We start from the raw sequence: 16,574 nt of genomic DNA, 5'->3' as shown, positions 1-16,574 counted from the left end.
CTTCTTTGCTGGATGGGAGCAGATGTTGTTCTGATACCTGGATATACTTTTCTGTATTGATGGCTCCTTTCCAGGTGTGTTAACTGCTCATTCCATAGACACTAATGCACCCCCATACCATCAGAGAGGCAGGCTTTTGAACAGAGAACTGATAACAGGCTGGAGGGTCCCTCTCCTCTTCAGTATGAAGGACATGCTGTTTGAGGTTTCCAAAAACAATTCAAAATTCTTATTTTTTACAGTTTTCCACTTCAGTTTCAACATTAGATACATTTACTACGTTCCACTGTGAACAAAATATGGGTTTATGAGATTTGCACATTATTGCATTCGGTTTTTATTTACATTATAATAAACTTCCCAACTTTTTTTGGAATTAGGGTTGTGTTCTTATGCAGCACATGTGTACAAGTCAACAAACAGATAACAGCAGGTGATAAATAAAAAAGAATGACATTTTGTTGATTAGAAAAAATAACTACATACAAATTTTTAAAGCTTAACTAAACATGACAACTGCCCTGTCTTGTTTTATGAATTATATGAAATTCCAGTTTTTTTCCTCTACAATAACCAGGACACACTTAACAGTTCAGCTGTCACATAAGATATGCATACATTACTCTCTAACCTGTCCAGTTTTATGTGATTATCTACTAGTGGCTCCTTTGTCTTTTTGGCAGGTTCATTTTACAAGACCTATAAAGTTGATTATTGTGTGCATCTCATGTCTGAAACATATTAAAACATGCTTTGGAAAGATGCTTAGTGATGGGTTAAAGCAACCCTATTAGCTAAACCAGAAAATAAAAAAGAAGTCACACATTAAACACAGCATACCCAGACAAAATAATGCAAACAAGACATGTTTATGTCTGTTAAAGATATATAAACAAGCTCTTTCTGTTGACAAGCTAATAGATTATTTGTTTGAGCTATAGGTGCATTTCTAAGCTACATGCATGTCTTATAAGGCAGGATGGCAAGTCATTTAGTGAATTCGTACAAAAATAAAATAAAATAAATATTCCTAACCACACAAGCAAAACTCCAGCATTTAAATCACCTGCTAAAATACAAAAAAATGCACTGAGTCTGAGAAGAATTGCTTTTATGGTTACTTCTTGTTTTGTCTAGGAAAGAAAAATGAAATTATTGTTCAAAAACACAAACAAACCTGTCAAACAGTCGAGGGAAAAGTGGAAAGGGAAAACCTTTTCAGCGTGTTCAGTTTGGGGTCAAACCTGGCATTACAGTGCACAGTTTCTGTTTTTGTTTGAGTGATCAACAGTACACTGCTTTTAATGCACAGGGCCTTAATTTTAAAGGTTCTGAGCAAATACAAAAGATAATCATAATCGTATTTGCAACTAGCCGTAACTTTTGCAACAACAAAAACAATCAGTTTAAAGCTGTCCCCTTCCTTTTGACAGCTGCTTTAGTCTGGTTTAAACTTAATATAATGAAGCTGCTTTGGACTCATGCCGACTAAAGTTTTTTTGTCTTGTGGAGAATCTTGATGAAATACTGTTATTAGCCTCTATTATTTTGATTTAAGCTGAAAGTGTCGAAGCAAAGAGCCTTAAGATGTATAAATCAGACGTTCAAGTGTGAACCACCTTGTTCTTCATGAACTTGGAGTGGGATCTGTAGACCTCCATCTGTTTGATCTCCTCCTCCCTCTCCTCGCTGCTCAGAGCTCCGTTAGATTTCAGCATCATCACCTCCTCCTCCAGCTCCCTCATGCCGCGCTCCATCGAGCTGATCTTTGCGTCCTGGCAGGAGGAGCGCAAAAAAAAAAAAAAAAAAAATGCGAGTCACTCTTTCTGGGCCTTAAATATTATTAAACCTTTTCAGGAGTGGAGTCTACATGCTTCCCTCAGATATTATTTCCTGACTCCTATTTAACCTCAGCTAAACTGAGTTTCAGGACACGTCTACTTTTACGGGTTTTAGGAAATCGGGGTGAAGTGTTGCTCTGATCATTTCCCTTTTGTAAAGTTCTTCATCCATCAAAGAAACTCTGGATGCTAAAATTGTTTGGATAGTTGCTCAGTTCAGCAATCTGTTGATGCTTCCAAACTTTTTTATATTTTGAAATGATGGAAGCTGCAGAAATGTACTTCCTTACTATCTTAACCCAAATCTGCAAATATCTTTTGGCCTTGTAGTTTTTTTTAATTTGTTATGTAAAATTAGGACACAATAAAAGCAGTTATGTGGCTTCATAGACATGTAGAACTAATTCCATGAGGTATAGTTTCAAAAACACCAAAAAGACATTTAGTATATGCATATGTACCAAAGTTTAGCAGAAAATATCACAAGACAAAGTGTAAACATTATATGTTTGTTATTTTATATTAAATACATTAACCAAAATCTTATTTTCTTTGTCAATTATGTGTAGATTAATGACCAGGATTTTCAAATGAAAGCTTTGATCAAATTATATGTCAAAGTGGAGACAGATTTTGCGGTTCACCTTCATTTCGATGACGGTCTGCAGAGCCTTGGTCTTTGTCGACTCCGGAGCTGCTTCGTATCTCCTGTGCAGCTCCTGAGAGACACACACACCACGATGGTCAGCAGGTGACAGAGAGGACGACACGGCGGGGTGCCGGGAGGGATACGGCAGAGGGGGAGAAGGTCGGGGACAGGGGGAGGAGGTGAGAGGCGGGTGGCGGGAGGGTTGGACGGTTGGCGTAGGCCTCGGAGCGGGAGCGGGGAAGGAGGGAGAGTGATGAAGGGAAGGATGGACGGAAGAAGTGACAACGTAAGAGGGGCAGTGGGGAGGACAGGACGAGTGAGGGACGGCAGGATGGAGGGAGTGGCGTCTGGGAGGGGGAGAAGGAGCGGGGAAGGAGGGAGAAGAAGGGAGCGAGGGATGGCGTGATGATGAAAAAGGAGGAGAGAGCAGGAAAGGGGGGGACACATGGAAAAGAGGTGAGACGGGGATGGAGGGAGAAACAGGGAAGGAGGGGGAGGCAGGGATGACATGTTTCCCTCGAGAAGAAGAGCTGGCTTTTAGCCTTCTTGGGTCAACCCGGCCGTCCCACATTGTTCGAACAGCGATGAATGAGTCAAATGATCCAATCTGACAGCCTGAAATGATGCTAACTCAATGAATTAGCTCACAAGCTTTAAACTCTATGGGTTTCAACTGAATAAAATGGTTTAAGGTCCAAAATGAATCAAATGATTCAAATAAAAACAAACGGAAATCTCATTTTTCTAATCCCTGAATCCTAAAAATCAACTTAAAGAATGCCAGTTTTAGTCCCGAAATAAAACAAATAGCAGCCAAATTTGCAAAATTCCTCAAAAAAAAATTAAATCCAAAAATGTCACTGTCAAAATTCAGCAAGCAGCGGTACGCAACAAATACTATCTGTCTGATAGATGTTAGCACACCACAACGCCCGAGTCAAATGAAGTATGAGCAAATAGGGAGACAAGGAAGAAGCAGCGCTGTGCTCGATGTGAACGCACAAAAAGAAAGGAAAAGCTGAAGAGGAGGAGAGGAAAGAAGGGACAGAATGAAAGCAGATAAGAGGACCTAGCAGTGTATGCATCACTGCTTTTCTTTGGACACTTAAAGACGGACAAAGATGGCTAATGCAAAAAGCCAGGAAGCATTAAAAGAAAAAACATCTGTAAAGGAAAGTAGGGTCCCACTGCTGGAGGAGAAGGCAGAAACGTTCACACAATCTGAAATTTCCACCAAGAGACTTCTTATTTTGAAACTATGGATGAGATTATAAGAAAAATCAGAAGCGTGGCAGCCATTGTTAAAGTATGACAGTAAATGTCAGGTTTTATACTGTTAAGGCTATTAGTGATCAGTTTACAAATATTTGGAAGTGAATGACTCACAAATGTAAAAATTGAAGCGACTTATTTGCTTTTGGGGTGACTCTTAAACTCTCTGCACACAGACTTTCACTCTGCTGCAGTTTTTTTGTAGTTTTGACCAATAATAAAAACATGGAAATGAATATTTATATTAATAACCACAACAGGAAAAGCTCATCGTATCAGTTCTGTTGTTCAGTTTTCTGCACTGTGTGAATAAAAATTCTGTCACAGAATGAAACTAATAAGACAAAGAACAAACAGATCAATCTCTAATAGTTTGTTAGCCAGTTTACCACAATGATGATTTAACTTTCAGCCACACATTGTGCTTTTTCTCCAAAATCTGACAGAAAATTAAACATTTTACCATGAATATGGTGAGATGCAGTGAATATTTTGTTATTCGGTCAAATAAAGAATGTATCAAAGGGAAGAGCCAGCAGTGCATAAGAAAGTTAGCAAGACAAAGTCGTAATATTTGTCTTAATAATTGTATAACCTTATAAAATTTGGATATAAGATGTTTTCTTTATTGTCCTGAACTGTGTCTGAATAAAAAAACCTTAAAAACACAAGAAATATGTGCAGATCATAGACAATATGAAAATTCACAAGCCAGTTAATCATTTTTTGATTGTAACTCCAAATTAAAGCGTTTCTGAAAGTCTATTTTAAAATAAATCACAATAATGTAATTTATGTGCTCTGCCTTGACCTTGTTTTAGTGTTTTTGGACTTCCTCTAACTGAGTTTATCTCTTTAACTTTTCATTTCAGTATTATGAGAAGTAAAATAAACAAATAAAATTGAGAAGTATTTATATGTATACAAATATTGTTTCAAGGAAAGATGTATCAGATTGTCTCAGGGGCTTTTAGTGTACTGAATGAAACACTATGTATGCTGAAAAGCTGAATATTGATTTTGTTTGTTGTTTATTTAAATAATCTGACCACTAGGGGGAAATGTTGTATAAAAAAACAACAGCTTAAGAAGATGGGAACTAGAAAGAGTCAAAAAAGGCAGAAAAAAGTGAGAAACTAGACAGGAAAAAGGCTGCAGTCCTGTTTAGTGCTTATCTGTGTGGATGTTCCTGCGTTGAATTAATGGAGTTGGAGCCAAAAGTAGAAGCAGCCAAGGGGCTTGAATTTCACACCTGGCTACACAGACACACACCTGCACCTCTGCACGAGGACGCATGACTGCACTTGTTTCTTCTCGGACAATCACACACACCTCTCTGAGCTGAAGCATCTCTTTATCCTTTTGCTCCAGCAGCCCCTCCAGTTGGTGGATGGTCATCTCTGCGTCGGCCAGTCGCCTCGTTCTCTCGTGGTCCTCCTCTGTCGCCCGTGACGACAGACCTTTACTCTGCAACATCTCCAGCAGCTTCTTTATCGACTCGTCCCTGCGAGGCGAGAACAGAGCAGAGGTCACCCAGAGGTCGAGGCGTTACACAGTCCTCGCGCTGCTGTTTTTATCGTTACCTGGCGGTCAGCGTGTGTTTCTGCGTGTCTATCCTCAGCTCCATCTCCTCCACGGTCTTCCTCAGGAGGAAGAGCTCTTTGGTCTGCCGCTCGAACTCGCTGTGGAGGCGCAGGAAGTTCTCCTCCGTCATCTCCTGCGGAGGAATGGGCTGGCTTCCAAGGCGGCCGGACTCGGAGTAATCGCCCTGGAAGAGCTGGTTGAGGTCGCGCTGGATTCTGAGCTCATCCTGCAGAGCCTGGATGGTGCACTGAAGGTGCTGGAAGAGATGGAGCGCAGCAGTGAATAACTACAAACATGTGGTCGTTGAGATGTTACCGAGGAGATTAACAGTGTCGTAAATTATGCAGCAAGACAAAATAACATCTTCGGGGCTCTGGAAACTATTTGACCCAATAAAAAATAACTAAACTGACAGACTATTTGATGTAAATTTAGCCTAACAAAACTATTTTCGGGGACATTTTGTAACTCTAGTTTTCATCATTTACCCTAAAACCGTTAAAATAACACCACGTTTGTATCAGTGCCAAATATCTTATTTTTCCAGTTCTTTTTTTTTTAAGGGGTTCTGGCCTAATCCCAGAACATCCTGCAGGGATTATATCTCCCCGGTGACCTGTGAGCTCTCGGGGATCTTAAGGCTGAGCTGAGGTAAGCTGCAGAGGAAAAAGATGTGATCATCTTATCGTCACCAGGACGCTGCAGAGGATAGCGGAGAACTACGGTGTGGTTTTTTTGGCAGGAATTGTTATTGCGACCTAAAAAAATATCTGTAGAAAAACACTTGACCCCCCCGAGAAATACAACATTTAGAGGGATCTTTTGGCAGATATGCAACAGAATCTTCACAAATGAATTCTGTTGTTATTGAGTCACGAAAGATAAGAGTTGCTGTGTTTTTGTTGCCCCAGAATGAACAATTTCAAATCAACAGAGAGAGCAGCTTCTCTTCCACTCAGCCTGCTGTGTTACAACACAGCTCAGGGCGAAATCTAAACAATAAAATATCTGTTTATTCAAATCAGTCTTCATGTGAGAAAACCTGACTGAATCTTCTTTTCAAATCCAGGGACTGCTCCCATTTCACACACTTGAACAGAATGCCTGTGTCCACCAAACCCTAAAAAAACATTTTATTTGTTTGATTTTTCTCTTTCATATCCAAGCAAAGTTGGGGAAGAATTGAAATATCATGGAAACAGTATTAAAGGGAATCTAATACAATTGAATGTAGCTAACGTTTGTAAACAAAGTTGAGCATTTCGATAAGTGTAAAAGGTTACAAACACCAAAAGTAACAGCCGTGATGTCCCGAAGGAGCCGGATGACTCAGCATTCACAATATTAAATCTTCAAAAACTAACACCATTAAAAGGGAAGAGTTTCTGTTAGGAAGGCACTTTTATGAGTTTAGGTAAAAAAAAATTTCCAGAAAATCTTGGGATCAAAAACATTCTTATTGCTTTTTGATTTCAAACTCTGCAGCGGAGAGATCTCATCCGAAGCAGTACGATCTATATGAGTGAACCTTGTGACCACATTGTGTAAACAACAACTCCCAGTCGGACTAATTTGTACTTTAAACCAACTTACAAACAGATCAAGACTGAGCTTCAAGCAACATTTCAGATACGGACTCACCGAGACTTACTGAGCTAACAAATGCATCATCTCTGGATGTGTTACAAATGTGTGCTGACAGGTAAGTATTGCAAGCATCCAAACTAAAGGAGACGTGGCCTAACTAGTTCTGAGTCAGACAAACGCAGAGTCGGTTAGAAGGAAGGTCCAACAGTGATGCCCTCTGACTCTTAAAATGCGTCACACGTGACCTGACCAGAAGCCGGGGTCGTAACCTCTCCACGTAGTGTTTCAACAGATAAAAATAAAACAGGTAGCGAAGAGATAAGAGGCGAGCACATGAACGGGAGCAGAAGTAAACACGAGATAAAGAAGGAAGAAAAATCAATAGGAAAATGGTGGTAAGAGCCTAAAAAAACAAGGCAAAGATGCCACAGCTCCCCTGCAGCTACTGTTAATCAGCGCTGAAGAGGAGGAGGAGGAGATTAAAACAAAAAGATGGATGAGAGCAGAGGCAAAGAAAAACTAGTCCTAGATATGACAGGAGAGAAAGGATAAGGCAAAAAAGAAGCAGATAGAGATCGCTAACATACCACATGCTTGCATAAACAGAAACAGAGATTTCTAAACCCTCTCCTTCATGTTGCGTGACAACCAGGACAGCATCGCTTTGGCTTCCTCTCGTCCAGCTTGTTTCCTTCCAAACTGACACAAATTAAGGGTTATTAATGGTTTTTATCGTCTTAATCATTTTATGTCTTTGTTGTATCACAGAGAGTGAATGTGGGTTAGTTTGCTGACTCATACAATAGCTCTTCCTCCCTCACACACACACACACACACACACACACGGGTTGATAGCTGACTTTTCTAGGACTTGCCTGTAGACAGAGAGTTAGAGAAATGGATAAAAAGCCTCTTTTCTTTTGCTTTGATATCCTTTTTCTGGTTTAATCCTTCATCTCTGCGCCGACTCCACATCCTCCTCTACACACTGAAAGGCTGATCCACTCACACAACGAAAACATGCTGCAACACAGTCGTGCGTTGATACAACATTACAGACTTTGATTGGAATCTTAAAGTAATAATTTAGTTATATGAACATTTAAGACAAAGTTCTTCCAGAAACTATGTGCAGCTCAAACGTGTACACAAACCGTGCTCTTGTCTTTTCTGTTCAGAGCCGCTTTTTAAGTTTAGCCTTGGGTCGTGTCCCATTCGTCTACCTGTGTCTTCATATTACAGTATATTAATGTTTGTTTTATGGATTTCCTGCCATGCAGCGCCTTCACTTATTACAGTTCTTTGGTCTGTTTAATCTGCCCACTCCTTCACTTTGACAGTGTCCTGTGACACCTAATAAAAACCTAATATTTTAAGCCTCAGTTCGTAATACGGGGAAAAATATTACAGAAAACCACACCTGAACACACACAAATGAGCTCAATACAGTCACAAGAATTATATACAGTAGTATGCATGTGCTTTTAATGTTCTTTTTAGGATTAAAGTAACGAACATTCGATAATAAATGTATAACTTAGGCACACACAGGCTCCCATCATGCATCTGAAAGTATGCTATAGAAATGGATGGGCCCACACACACACACACAAAATTTGAATGAAACACAAATTTAAAGTCTCACACAAATGTAAATCAGTGGGCTTTCTGTGAGAAGTCAAGTAAATACAGTCTGAGCATTACAGCTTCAGAAGGCTACATATGAAGAATTCAAAATGAGCACACACACACACACACACACACACTTGCGCAACCGGAATGTGGAGCTGAGAAATGCCAGACCACGAGAGAGGGGAGAAGGAAAGGGGAACGTCACAAGAAGCGAATGGAAACTAACACGGAGTGGGCGATAAGGACGAAGTGAGGAAAGGAGAAAACCGTTTATCCGTGTTCTCCAGAAACAGAAGGAGCGCGGCGCGGCGCGAGACGGGACGAAGGTCACAACGCCAGCTTTGTTTTTCTTCTCCGTTTCCACAGAGTCGTCTATGACCCCGTTAGATGCTCCCTGATTCCACAGGGGGACTGAGGAGCTCACCCACACAGAGATATGCAAACACACGCACAAACCAGACAAATTCACACGTTCATAAAAACGACGAACAAATCACGCAGTAGCTCGCAAACAGATACACATGATTAAAATGTGACTCAATATCTACATGGTGTTCCAGTTTCTAATTGTTTTTTTGCTGAATAAACGTAATCCTGAATGAAGGTTACAAGACGCCAATCAGTCCTGGTGAGGCTAATTAAAGTCCTTGTGTGTTTTAAATAGAAACAAGCAGCAGAACATTAGCAGCACGCATGAGGCTGAAGTTAATGATGAATACTGCTGATTGCAAATGAAAGGAAAGCATTTCTGTAAACACTTGCACGAACAGTGGACTGAAATGGCAGGGCTGTGTACTGTACAGCCTCTCATCTTTTCATAATGATTGTTAATACAGTCTGCAGAAACCCTAATGACCGCCTTCAGCACAGATTGTTTTATATGTATTCATTAGCGATCTTTTCTTTTCCACAACAGGAACATTTCAACAGGTTGAAACTTGATTATATGTTTTCAGACTAAATATCCAGTGTTTCCATCGTCTTGTTTTTGTTAAAAAAAGGGGGAATAAAGTGACAGAGCAGAAAACAAGCTAAAAAAAAAGGAAGAAAACCCTTTCAGGATGCTGCTTCGTCAATTCCTGCTGTTGGAAAATGGTAGCTAACTGGAACAGTGTGAGTTCGGATGAGTAAAATAAAGAAAACAGAGATTCTCTCTTGTAATCCTGCAGCAGAAGTGAATTAAAAACCCGGAACGATTGCAAAGGGCTGTCTAGCAAACTTGCAGAGAGGTGGTGCATTGTTCCATTGTTTGACAACACCTACACAAATATGACAGTCAGAGAGGAGGCATCGGAGAAAAACAGGTTTCTGTTGCTTCGACACAAAAATCAAAAGCAATTAAATGTTAACTTCACAGATCTGATCGCTCCTTTTTAAACTAACAATAAGATGCTTCAGACACATTCCTCTGTGTTGTACAGAAATCCAACATGTGCCAAACTAGCATAACAGATGCACTGTAAAATAACCTTAAAAAGGCCTGAAACATTTCATTAATATTTTACAACAAGATGAAGTAAATGCAATTTTTTTTTTTTTTGGAGAAAACAAAAAGGGCTGAATTTTATTTAAAAAGAAAAACTATTTAAGCAATCTTGATTTAAGCCCTAACTGCTGTCAGAGGCACAAAGAAAACATTTTAATGAAGGGAAAAAAATGGATTTAGGTAAATATTTGCAAGTTCTGAATGAAAGCATCCTTTTATCTGAGAAAAGCAATGAAGAACGGACACAAAAAATCAGAGTAAAATGGAAACAAGATGGTGACACGCCTAAAAATCTACAAAAGACGACCTCAAGAGTCCGAACCATCCCAGAAAACACAGTGAGCAGACTTGAAACGATCCTTACAGAACCCACAAAGTCGGACTCCTGGCAAATGGGCTAAAACTGTCGCCAGTGTGGGTGTCTAACTGGCTGCCTTTTTTCCTTTCTTATTTTTAAAACTGTAAATGATGACAAAAAAAAAAAACAGGAAATGTTTTGTCTCTGTGCATCTTAATGGCTTCAATACAGAGAAATGGAAACTTTTATTGCGTTGAGCTCAATGCCATTTTTTGTGCAACTCCTCATGCAAATAACCATCCTAATTATATAAATAGTAAATGTTAAAACAAAAATAACACATAAAAATGATTTATTTATCTTAGACTCGTGTTTAGAGGAAGAAAGAACAAGAGAAAGAAAAAAACAAAGATTATAGTGACATTTTTTTTCATCCACTCATCATCCCTCCCTCCGGCCACTGCTCATCTGTCAACCAAAATTAAGCATCCCTTCCTTATTACTCCTCCATCTTATCGCTCGCTTGGTGACTCACGCTCCCCCCTCCCGCCCTCCCTCGCCTTTCACAAACAAGTCACACTGCGACAGAAAAACACATGTACACACACTTGGACGAACACAAACACACGCCAAGCGCACGATTAATGCCCACACATGGAGACGCGCACATGTGATGTTGGAGGCATTGGTCATGCTGTGTGTGTGTGTGTGTGTGTGTGTAATGACCGAGACGACTTTGAAAGTTTTGCCCACTCAGGCATTAGACAACAGGCAGATTAACACACACTTTTGTCGTTCTCGGAGGATAAAGGTGGAGGATGAAGAGCATTATGAAGAGGAGGAAATTGATTTTTTTTTAAAAAGATGAGTGGCTGGAAGAAACACGGGAGAATGGCCCGTTTTATAGAGCAGGTTGATGGAAAACAAGAAACTGAAAGTGTAGATATAAGCTTAATAAAGGAGAAAAACAGGCAGCAGATAGAAAAAGATGAATACAAAAGGTCTAAAAAGGAGAGAAATGGAGGAAGTGAAGATGCAAAAGCAAGATAAACGCAGGAGAAAAGCTCAAACGGACAGATTTCAGCAGCAAAGAGACGAGCAGGAGAAGAAAAAGGGGGAGTGCCTGCGCTGTAATTTTGTTCACTCCCTGACAACTTGTCCCAGACTGAGTCCTTAAAAGGAAAAACATGGCTACCGCAGAGACACACACACACAAGTGCAGGGCGAGAGAAAGTGGACGGAGTGGGAAGGCAAATACACAAAATCACAGCCTTGTGTAAAAACAGAGGCTGACTCTCTCCTTTCAGTTTCACATCGTGTTTGTCTCCGTTTCCCTCCACCAGTGGAGGAAAACTGGGAGCGCTGTTTCATCGTGTGCCTGAGTTAAAGTTTCATAAGACTCCTGAGTGACGGAGCCTCCTCCCCTTTTCCTCCCCTCCTCTGTTTTTAGTGAATTTTTCTCTACGCATATCTGACCTGCTGGTTTTAATCCACACTCCCTCCTCTCTGTCCATCTGCCTTCCCCCACCCTCCTGCCCTCCTCACTCCCTTTATTTATTTTATTCCCTCTCTCTCTCGTCTTTTCCCTTCATCCTGGCTGAGTAAACACACAGGTTTGAGGACCATCTGTTACTGTTGAGCATTAATGGGTAAAAAAAAAAAACACAAAACAAAACAAAAAATAAAAACCACTCCCAACGCACACTAACATACAAAGATAGACCTAGCAGTTTTTTGTCGACTTTGAATACACGACAAAAAGCGGCACACAGCAGCGGAGGAATAATGAGTCATAGGATGGGAGGAAGCGCAGGCAGCACGAAGCAGAAGGAGCAAGATGAGATCTGATTGTTTCCGCGTTATAAAAAGGAGGACTTTTAAAAACTTTGCTGAGCCTGCGTGTTGTCTCCTCCAGGGCTGCTCCATGTGATATTCAACCTGACAAACAGAATCACACTCAGACTCTCTCAGCTGCGCATCAGGTCCCCCCGCCCACCCAAACCCCCCCACTGTTGGCTGCATTTATAGAGAAATTTCACTCAGGCAAGATCTTATTTTAGTCTTGACCACTTCTCGGTAAGCTGAGCTTTGGAAAATGTCCTAATGGTTATACTTTGGAGTAAAAAAACAAAGGCAAATCAAAAATATTCCTCAGATTCTTTTGCAAGCTTATCACACATGTAGTTTCACTTTCAAATACCAGAAGCTACATCACATAAGAGAATAAACTGTATGCATGTATGATGTAAAGGTAAATTTAAATGCCAACAACAGAGCTGGAAGCCGGCTGCTTCACAAGAACACCACTGACTTGGAAAACAGTCTGAATTTTTTCAGAATATAATCTCATTATGTGCACTCAGTGGACTGGTTGGGAAGATTTTTGCTCCAAATTGTTCCACAGTTTATCAGGGTGGATTCTTAGGCACCTATAGTTCAATTATCATGGTTATTAAGGCGTCTTATATATGTGACTTGCTGTATTTATAAATAGGTTTCCCATTAAAAAAGGGAATATTACTAAAATAGTTTGTTTTTACTCCAACGGCGTCACATCCAGGAGTTTAGCTGGGAATCCTTGGCATCATAGTGCAATAAAAAGGGAGGGTTTTAGCACCTTTTTATAAAGCAGCTGGTTAGTTTCGTAAAAAAAATGTGTCATATGCAATACAGTATGAGTACAATATGTATCTCTGTACAGAGCCAACAATCTGATATGTTAAAGATACATGAGCAACAAGAAATGTGATAAAAATGGGTTTTGGTTCAGTACATTGAGACTGAATGCAATACAAAAGGAATGAGACTGTGTCTGTTACTGAGACATTTTTTAATGTTTAATTTACAAAAATGACCACTCACAAACAGGTCTTGTTTTAAATTTACAGATTAAAAATAAAAAAAAAAACCTGACTCACAATTATTAAACAATACACAAAATGTATAAAACTACCTGGCAGCAGATATGCTTAACACACTTTAAGTAACCCACCAATAAACCACAAATTAACCTTTTTTTAAACTATTAGTTGATCCGTCAGATCAAGGTGAAGCACACTTTAAGAGTGTTTGTTGCTGTTGTTACTGGTGCTGCTGCAGTTCTCCATCTGAACCGAAGGTGTCAACAGTGAGTAAATAATTCAGCACAACAGGAATGGCATTGGAAGAATGAAGAATCTATAGATGTATTCTTCATACACAAACGTAACAACGCCTTTTCATCTTTAAATATTTTATTTTTAAGCGGATGCCCGGAGAAGCGAACCTAGTTTATTGTTTCATCAAATAATTGAATGAATTTGATTTTAATCAGTGCAAAGGCATAATAAAACCAATGCATCCAGATTTAATCCTAAAACCATACTGATACATGGCTGCTCTATCAATCCATTTGCATCGGCTTCAGGTGTTTCCTCCAGCTGAAAAGATCTGCACCACATACCAGAGATCACAATGTTTCCAAGCAGCAGTAAGTGTGGTGGCACCATGAAACCAACACTGGAGCAAGCTGCACTGAAATGAAACCCATTATTGTGTTTGAAACTTGCCAGCTGATTGACTGAGACATTACAGAATGTAAGAGGTGTAGCTCGTGAGAAATGTGAAAAACAATCTTGTGAAACTCCTGCGTCTCTCCCTTTCTTTATGCTGGTTCAGCCTTTTCTCTCTGACTCACTTTCCTTCCCTCTTCACCGATCCGTTCTGCTGTAGCGCCGTCACAAGTTCACCTAACAAGCAAACCGAGCTGGTCTACAGTTCAAACGCGGCACACTTCTGCCCAGATGTGAAACATGTCTCTGACTGTGACCCAACCCTCTGAATGATCTGCACTCACTTTCTCCCCCTCTTCTCCTTCCGCCAACACCAACTCACACCTTCAAGTCTTTCTATCTTTTCGTCCATTCTTTTCCTCTCCTGTCACATCAGCATCCGTCAGCCTCTCTCGTCTCGACATCTCATCTGCTTCTCCGGCTTCGTTTGTACCATCCGCTCACTTCTCTCCCGTCCTCCTGAAGCTCGTCCCCGGTTTTCCGCCTCGATCCATCCTCCTCTCCCCTGATTTACTCCTTCCTTTCAACATTTTACACATCTTTACATCTCCATCTATCTTCCCGGTCCATCATTCACCAGCAGCTGCCCCCCTCCTCTCTGTTTTTTCGTCGGACTATGGATGTACACAGATTGCAAGGCGAAGCATATTTTGCAGCCAGCTGGCACAGAAACTCTAGCTTGAATGTTTTTTTTTCCTGCACGGTTAAAAGAAATGTAACTATTGGCAACATAAATTTCTAGTAGATTTGAGCTGATCTGAGTCGATGCAGACAAGCTCAGAACCAGCAGAAAATCCAAAGTGAAAGACGCTGAGCTTAAATAAAAGTGTAATAACATTAAGTGCTGCGGAATGACTGTAAGTCTTTCCTCTGGAGGCAAACGAGCTGATTCAAAGTGTTCTTATTTTTTGTCAGCGGTTTTATCTCAATTTTGATTTGATGATTTTAATTAAAACGATTAAATACACATCTTTAGTTCTTTAGTTAGATGACACACTCTAAATATCAAGGTTTCTAAAAATTAGATCTGTGGACTTTACTTCTCATTGTCCTGTTGATTCTTTCTATGACGTACAAAGCTAAAGTCACTTTAGTAAGTTAGATCTACATGTTGGACTTTACAGGCCTCAGTTAGCAGGTTAAATGTTATAGTTCATGACAGGACAGTTAGAAAAAGACAGAACATGTATGGCTTGTTTGGAAGGGGTTGCCAGGAGAAAGCCGTATCTCTCTAAAAAAAAGACCATGACAGAGCGACGTAGGTTTGAAAAGATGCATCTGAATGAACCACAAGACTTTTGGAACAATGTCTTTTGGACAGATGAGACCAAAGTAGAGAGGTTTGACCTTACTGAACAGCACCATATTGGGACAAACACCTCACACCAACTGTGAAGCACGGCGGAGTTGGGGTGATAATTTGGGTGGTTTTTTCAGCCACGGGGTCTGGGCACTTTACAGTCGCCGAGTTGATCACAAACTCTTCTATAGACCAAAGTATTCTCGGGTCAAATGTGAGGCCCTCTGTCTGACAGCTGAAGCTCGGTCAAAAAAATGGGTCATGAAACTGGACCCAAACAGGAAGAAATCTGTTGAGTGTTTTGTACTCTGGAGGTTAGATCATCAAAAAATAAAAAATAAATAAACAGACCGTAATGAGCAGATCATGTTTATTATGTCCTGATATGTGAAACTCTAAAAACGAATGAGGGTGTTCTTACTTTCTCCCATGACTCTAAGTGATCTTAACACCATAATATCCCTCATCTATACAAGTTATTTACCTAAAATAATCATTACAGGTTCTTGTTAAACAGTATGACTTATTAAACCTAAATTCACCATCTGTAAAACCCCACTAAAATAAATAGGCCCATACATGATTTCTATATTGCTGATCTAGATATTTTCAAAGTAAAAGCTCCTTATCAGTCTTTACAGTCTACAGATGAGTCAAGAGTCCAGAGCTGCTGGTAGTGTGATGCTCTGATTTATGTTCACCGAGTGGAAAATGCACTTCAGTGTCACTTTCTCAGCTGCTGTCCCTCCAAGTTTGCCGCATCGAGCAGCAGAGGAAAAGAGGGACGACAGAAGAAAGAAGACATAAAACTGGAGAGGCAATCTCTCTTTGTCAGGCTCATCCAATCTTTCACCTGAGGGTGAAGTTCTGCTCAGGTGTAACAAGCACTCTGTTCGGCTGCCGGCCTGAATCACGCTCTCTCACAGAGACGGACACAAACAGTTTGCTGCTTTGGTTTTAAAAACTACAATAAAACCTGCACCGTTTGGCTAATGTTAGACAAACACGTGCAATCTCCAAGAATATTTCAGCATTTTCATATGAACAAATAGTCTGCCATAGAACAATCTGCAAGAGACTTAGGTATTATGATAGAAAAGAAAAAAAAAAACTTTTCTTCCTCTGCAGACACACATAAATGCACTTCTATTTCCCAGCAGCACCTTGACTTTTAAGCTAAATAATTAAAGAGAACGAAAACAATGCAGCAGAAAAAAAAAGTACAACAGCCAACTGCGGCATTTTCAAACCACGGAACATTAAAATAGAGCAATTCTCCGCTTAAATGCTCATAGAGATCCATGCACATCTAGATCCAGATGTGCACACTTACAACACACACATTACAAAAGCTCCACTGTCTTGGCAGAAAAT

General features: G+C 40.2%; 1 protein-coding gene across 10 annotated transcripts in view; it reads right to left on the bottom strand.

Annotated features, from left to right (window-relative positions):
• LOC108235098 (ELKS/Rab6-interacting/CAST family member 1-like) overlaps nucleotides 1-16,574 on the bottom strand; it is a 131,108-nt gene that overhangs the window by 96,772 nt on the left and 17,762 nt on the right. For all 10 annotated transcript variants that reach the window (XR_001808561.3, XR_005234431.1, XR_001808563.3 and 7 more), the window contains exons 5-8: nucleotides 5,346-5,602; nucleotides 5,095-5,266; nucleotides 2,486-2,560; nucleotides 1,620-1,775 (exon numbers count right to left, since the gene is read on the bottom strand). Coding sequence is in view for 7 of the 10 variants with exons in the window: in XM_037981275.1 (XP_037837203.1) it covers nucleotides 1,620-1,775; nucleotides 2,486-2,560; nucleotides 5,095-5,266; nucleotides 5,346-5,602 (660 nt within the window). In the remaining 3 variants the exon portion in view is untranslated. The remainder of the gene's footprint in view (nucleotides 1-1,619; nucleotides 1,776-2,485; nucleotides 2,561-5,094; nucleotides 5,267-5,345; nucleotides 5,603-16,574) is intronic.

Source organism: Kryptolebias marmoratus, linkage group LG18 (assembly GCF_001649575.2).
Source record: "Kryptolebias marmoratus isolate JLee-2015 linkage group LG18, ASM164957v2, whole genome shotgun sequence".
NCBI classification, from domain to species: domain Eukaryota; kingdom Metazoa; phylum Chordata; class Actinopteri; order Cyprinodontiformes; family Rivulidae; genus Kryptolebias; species Kryptolebias marmoratus.
This window is presented reverse-complemented; position numbering and strand designations above follow the sequence as displayed.